Below are 6500 nucleotides of genomic sequence, written 5' to 3' on the forward strand. Positions count from 1 at the left end.
GTTCTAAAGAAATCAAGGGTAGTGAAAACTGAAAAGCTACTAGCTCAGCTGTTGGAGGCCTTCCAACTGTGCAAAACCCAAAGGTTAAAACGACGTCGTTTTCTCAAACTGGGACGACGCCGTTTTGGGTTAGGACGCAGTGAAATAAGATTGAATTCACAATCGTTTCATTATTTGCCGCTTTTTCCAGTTGCCGGAAACGACAAAGCTTCACGGACTGAGTGGTATAAGAATTTCAATTTACTTAAACAAAAGTGATTTCAAAAAACAGTTTTTAATACAAAAATTATGAATTTCACTCTTCAATAAATAAAAGTGGAAGGAATCTTGGTATTGCGTTCATATGGTAGACTCAAACAGATACTATATATATGTGAGTGCTTGGTCTCCTCGGAATTCATAAGAGAAAAACAGCAGTTGCAAAGCCTCTCTTCTATTACTTGCAGACCATGGCAGGACGGTCCTTTCAACACCTTCTTAGCTTTCTTGTGCTTTTGCTGCTATGTGCCAAACCTGGCCTCGGGAATGTTACTGGGTGCATAGAGAGGGAGAGACAAGCTCTCCTTCACTTCAAACGTGGCCTTGTCGATGACTATGGCCTTCTTTCTTCTTGGGGAGATGAACATGACAACAGAAATTGTTGCAACTGGAGAGGAGTCCAGTGTAGTAACCAGTCAGGTCACGTCATCATGCTTCATCTTCAAGCCCCTCCTTCTGAATATGCTTATGAGTACCAGTCTCTAAGAGGTGAGATAAGTCCTTCGCTGCTTGAATTGGAGCATTTGACTCATTTGGATCTCAGCTGTATTGATTTTGAATGGAGGCATATACCTCCATTCCTTGGTTTCCTCAGCAGAATGCAGTACCTCAATCTCTCTCATGCCAATTTCAATCACACTATTCCCACTCAACTGGGAAATCTTTCCAACTTGCTTTCCCTTGACCTCAGCCATAATTATTATGACTTGAATTCTGGGAACCTGGAGTGCCTTTCTCGTCTTTCTTCTTTAAGACACCTTGACCTGAGTTCTGTCGACCTTAGTAAAGCCATCCACTGGTCCCAAGCAATTAATAAACTCCCTTCTCTCATTCACTTGGATTTACAAAGTTGTGGCCTCCCTCTCATCCCTCCACTCACCATTCCGTCTCTTTCCCATGCGAATTCCTCTGTCCCTCTTGTTTTCCTTGATCTCTCTGTGAATTATCTCACTTTTTCAATATACCCATGGCTGCTCAACTTTAATACCACCCTCCTTCATCTTGATCTCTCTTTCAATGATTTAAACGGTTCGATTCCGGAATATGCTTTTGGAAACATGAATTCGCTTGAATATCTTGATCTCTCTAGGAGTTATCTCACTTCTTCAATATACCCATGGCTGCTCAACTTTAATACCACCCTCCTTCATCTTGATCTCTCTTTCAATGATTTAAACGGTTCGATTCCGGAATATGCTTTTGGAAACATGAATTCGCTTGAATATCTTGATCTCTCTGGGAGTCAACTTGATGGTGAGATTCTGAATGCAATTAGAGACATGAGTTCACTTGCATATCTTGATCTCTCTGAAAATCAACTACGAGGCTCAATTCCAGATACAGTTGGGAAGATGGTTTCACTTTCACATCTTGATCTCTCTGGCAATCAACTGCAGGGCTCAATTCCAGATACAGTTGGGAAGATGGTTTTACTTTCACATCTTGATCTTTCTTTCAATCAACTATGGGGCTCAATTCCAGATACAGTTGGGAAGATGGTTTTACTTTCACATCTTGATCTCTCTTACAATCAACTGCATGGCTCAATTCCAGACGCAGTTGGGAAGATGGTTTTACTTTCACATCTTGATCTCTCTGGCAATCAACTGCAGGGCTCAATTCCAAATACAGTTGGGAACATGGTTTTACTGTCACATTTTGGTCTCTCTTACAATCAATTGCGGGGCTCAATTCCAGACACAGTTGGGAAGATGGTTTTACTTTCACGTCTTGATCTCTCTAACAATCAACTGCAGGGCTCAGTTCCAGATACGGTGGGGAAGATGGTTTTACTTTCACATCTTGATCTCTCTGGCAATCAACTGCAAGGCTCAGTTCCAGATACAGTTGGAAAAATGGTTTTACTTTCACATCTTGATCTCTCTCGCAATCAACTACAGGGCTGCATTCCAGATATAGTTGGGAACATGGTTTCTCTTGAAAAACTCTATCTCTCTCAGAATCATCTTCAAGGTGAGATTCCAAAATCCCCGAGTAATTTATGTAACTTACAAGAATTAGAGTTGGATAGAAACAATCTCTCTGGACAGATTGCACTAGACTTTGTGGCCTGTGCAAATGACACATTAGAGACTTTGTCTTTATCGGATAACCAGTTTAGTGGATCAGTTCCTGCTCTCATTGGATTTTCATCCTTGAGAAAGTTACATCTTGATTTTAATCAACTAAATGGAACTTTACCTGAAAGTGTTGGACAGCTGGCCAACCTTCAATCCTTGGATATTGCCTCAAATTCATTGCAAGACACTATCAATGAAGCCCATCTCTTTAATCTATCCCGGTTGTCCTATTTAGACTTATCTTCCAACTCTCTCACTTTCAACATGAGCTTTGAGTGGGTTCCTCCATTTCAACTGTATTCTCTACGATTAGCCTCCTGCAAATTGGGACCTCATTTTCCTAGTTGGCTTCGTACTCAAAACTTGTTGATAGAGCTTGATATCTCCAATTCCGAAATTTCAGATGTCCTCCCAGACTGGTTTTGGAATGTAACCTCAACTATTTCTACCTTGAGTATTTCCAACAATCGGATCAAAGGGACCTTACAGAATTTACCATTAAACTTTGGTTCTTTATCTAACATAGATATGAGCTCAAACTATTTTGAGGGTTTAATACCACAACTTCCTTCTGACGTGCGATGGTTGGATCTCTCCAATAACAAGTTATCGGGGTCCATTTCTTTATTATGTGCAGTTGTTAATCCACCACTTGTCCTACTTGACCTCTCAAACAACTCATTGACGGGAGGGCTACCCAATTGTTGGGCGCAATGGGAAAGATTGGTAGTTCTTAATTTGGAAAATAACAGATTTTCTGGGCAAATTCCAAATTCATTTGGCTCCTTGCGATCAATTCGAACACTACATTTGCGCAACAACAATTTAACTGGAGAATTGCCTTTGTCTTTTAAGAATTGTACAAAGTTGAGGTTCATTGATTTGGGAAAAAATAGGTTATCAGGAAAAATACCAGAATGGATTGGAGGAAGCCTTCCAAATTTGATTGTTCTAAACCTAGGATCTAATAGATTCAGTGGAGTTATATGTCCAGAGCTATGCCAATTGAAAAATATTCAAATATTGGACCTCTCCAACAACAATATATTAGGTGTTGTACCGAGATGTGTTGGTGGTTTCACTGCCATGACTAAGAAAGGGAGCTTGGTCATTGCTTATAATTATTCATTTACACAGAATGGTCGTTGTAGAGATGACGGATGCATGCCTATAAATGCCTCTTATGTTGATAGGGCAATGGTTAGATGGAAAGAAAGAGAATTTGATTTTAAAAGTACCCTTGGGCTTGTAAAGAGTATTGATCTTTCAAGCAACAAACTATCGGGGGAAATTCCAGAAGAAGTAATTGATCTTATAGAATTAGTTTCATTAAACTTATCAAGGAACAATTTGACTAGACTGATCCCTACAAGAATTGGTCAATTGAAATCATTGGAGGTTCTTGATTTGTCTCAAAATCAACTCTTTGGTGAAATTCCAGCTAGCCTTGTTGAAATAAGTGATCTAAGTGTCTTAGATCTCTCTGACAACAACTTGTCCGGTAAAATTCCACAAGGTACTCAACTTCAAAGCTTCAATATTGATTCCTACAAGGGAAATCCTGCACTCTGTGGATTGCCTCTTCTGAAAAAGTGTTCTGAAGATAAAATAAAGCAAGGTTCTCCCACTTATAACATTGAAGACAAAATTCAGCAAGATGGAAATGACATGTGGTTTTATATTAGCGTTGCTCTTGGATTCATTGTTGGATTTTGGGGAGTGTGTGGAACTTTACTACTCAACAACTCATGGAGATATGCCTATTTCCAATTCTTGAATAAAATAAAAGATTGGCTCTACATGATTATAGCCATAAATATGGCTAGATTACAAAGGAGTTTTCAAAGCTAAATGGTACAATTCTCTCCCTCTCTTTCATTTATACTTGTTTTTGAAGGCTAACAATTGTCAAAGAAAAGTAGGCCTTTACATATCCTTGGGATATACTTTATAAATCACGAATGCTAATGCAAATTTTCTTTCCATGCAACTAATTGAAGGGATTTTTTCAAATTGATGAACACTGATTTTTTACTTTGTGTTAATTGCAGGACTGCAACTCTTGTTCTTGCAATATTAGCATGGTTGAATGCAAATCGTCGTGTCCTTCCTTCTATGATAGATTTTGGGATGTAATAGGTTTCTTGTTTTATTTTGAGGATTACTTATGTTCATTAGATGCATATTTTACATTTTATTCAGAAATTTGTGTGACATATTATCTCTTTTCTTCCTTACACAATGCTTTTATTTGGTATTTGGATACTTTATGATTCATCCAAATAGTATTATAGAAGGACATCAAAAGTATATTAGAGTCCGACTTTCTAATTTTAAAAATATTTCTTTAGCTCTAAAACTAATTTTTATTCATTAAAATTAAAACAAAATAAAGGATAATGCCATTTGGTTATGTATGACATAAGTTTTCAACCAATTATTAATAATCAAATCATAATTTCAACACTAAAGAAAAAAGAAATTTTTTTTGCAAGTTATTAATGATCTGTTTCTCTCTTTCTAAAAAAACTAAATTACTCTAATAAAAGGGAAACTCTTTTTTTCTTGTCGTCAAAGCTTTTTCACTTGAAGTTGTCTCACATGCAGATAATTTTTGTGGAATATTTTGTTTTCATCAATTTTATAGAATATTAAGTCTTACTTCTTTTCTTAATAAAAGGTTTTTTTCTAAGCAATTAAAAAAAAAAACTCTTGTTCTTTTCTCTATTTTAACATAATTCAACTCTAGAATGACTAAAATATGACTGAAAAATATAAAATAAGAGAGAATAATTATATTCTATAAAAGCCATTAAGAATCAAGTCCTATCAAGTTTTTAAAGTGGTAAAAATGAAAACTTTTGTATTACCATTCTTTTATAAGTTTTTGTATTTATTAGTTTTTATTTATTTCTTTATGATAAAATCTTTTATCTAAAATATTTTTCAATAATTCTTTACTATGATTTTTTAAATTTAAAATTATAAAAGACTTCAATTCTTATTAAAAATATTATTTATATTAATATTTTCTTCTAAGCTCTTTTTATCGAAACAAGTAGTAACTATGTAGACCCCTCATTTTGGTTCTACAAGAGACTTAATTCTTTATGGTCACCTTTCGTTATGTTTTCTCCTTTTGGAAGGTGAGCTGTAAAAGACAGGTGGCACAAGAGGATATTATGGTGGCAGATTGTGAGGGTAAAACACGTGGCAGTGAGGTTTTGGTTTTTCTCTGGTTGTTTTAGAGAGAGTAGTGGAATGTCTTGGTAGCAGGAAGAGCTGGGGGGTTGTTAGAGGGCAGTAGAAAATGTCCTCTACAGGGATGACACGTATTAGAGGGGATATATTTTGGGTAATTGGTTATTTGAAAAAATGACCTTTTCAGTTTTTAAAACCTGAAGAATGACCCATTTTGGACTAAATTACCCTTGAAAAAATTAAAGAGAAACTTTGAAATTCAAAAGTGCAGAAAAAAGAGAAAGAGAACTAACCAAGGGTTCTCTTTTGAATGGTAGAGTGCAACGCACTCTTTGGTCTTCTGATATATATTTTTTTTTGCTTTTTTTTTTTTTTACAAATTTTTGTATTGTTGTTGAATATTTGTCTAGAAGGATTCTAAAATGTTATTCATTTGATTAAAGTGTGAATTTTTTTCTCCAATTTTTGAAAAAACGCGGGAAAGGAAGAGAACGAAACGAAGTGGAAGAGAATAAAAAAGGATCTTGAAAAGTAAGTTTATTAATTTGAAATAGTTTATTTTTTTAGATTTTTCTCTTTGTTGATTTCATACATTTGCTTGAGGTGTGTGTTTTCTTTTTGCATGGTTTCAGAAAAAATGTGGGAGAAAGTAATGGTTTATATGTTCACTTTTTGTTAAGCATAAATATAAGGGTTTTTCTTAAATTTGTTAGCTTATTTCTCTTTGATTTAGAACTCTAAAAACACATTGGTCTACCAAAGAAGATATCTAGTTGAATTGAAAAAAAAAATGTCTTTAATTAGATTTCTTGGCTATTTTATTTTGATGTTTTGCTCTAGTTGTTAAGATTTTGAAGCATGATGTTGTGGCAAATGCTTTGTTTCTATAGTGTAGAAATCTAGTAGAAAAGTGACAAATGTGTTTACCAATTTGGTCTTCTAAAGAGTTGAATCATAATA

The 6500-nt window shown here is 35.3% G+C and overlaps 1 protein-coding gene across 1 annotated transcript; it reads left to right on the plus strand.

The window, feature by feature from the left end:
* The first annotated feature begins 264 nt into the window (after positions 1-264).
* On the plus strand, positions 265-4553 carry LOC100253626 (receptor-like protein EIX1). The gene is made up of 2 exons (XM_059733644.1): positions 265-2232; positions 4391-4553. The coding sequence occupies exons 1-2, from the start codon at positions 450-452 to the stop codon at positions 4417-4419; spliced, it is 1812 nt and encodes a 603-aa protein (XP_059589627.1). The 5' UTR covers positions 265-449; the 3' UTR covers positions 4420-4553.
* The last annotated feature ends 1947 nt before the right edge of the window (positions 4554-6500 follow it).

Source organism: Vitis vinifera, chromosome 16, assembly GCF_030704535.1.
Source record: "Vitis vinifera cultivar Pinot Noir 40024 chromosome 16, ASM3070453v1".
NCBI lineage: Eukaryota > Viridiplantae > Streptophyta > Magnoliopsida > Vitales > Vitaceae > Vitis > Vitis vinifera.

Bases quoted from the DNA above. Each gene is read 5' to 3' on its own strand.
- LOC100253626 (XM_059733644.1), top strand. From the start codon at position 450: ATGGCAGGACGGTCCTTTCAACACCTTCTTAGCTTTCTTGTGCTTTTG. The intron at 2,233-4,390 runs GTGAGATTCCAA...TGTTAATTGCAG, and splicing joins CTCTCAGAATCATCTTCAAG to GACTGCAACTCTTGTTCTTG.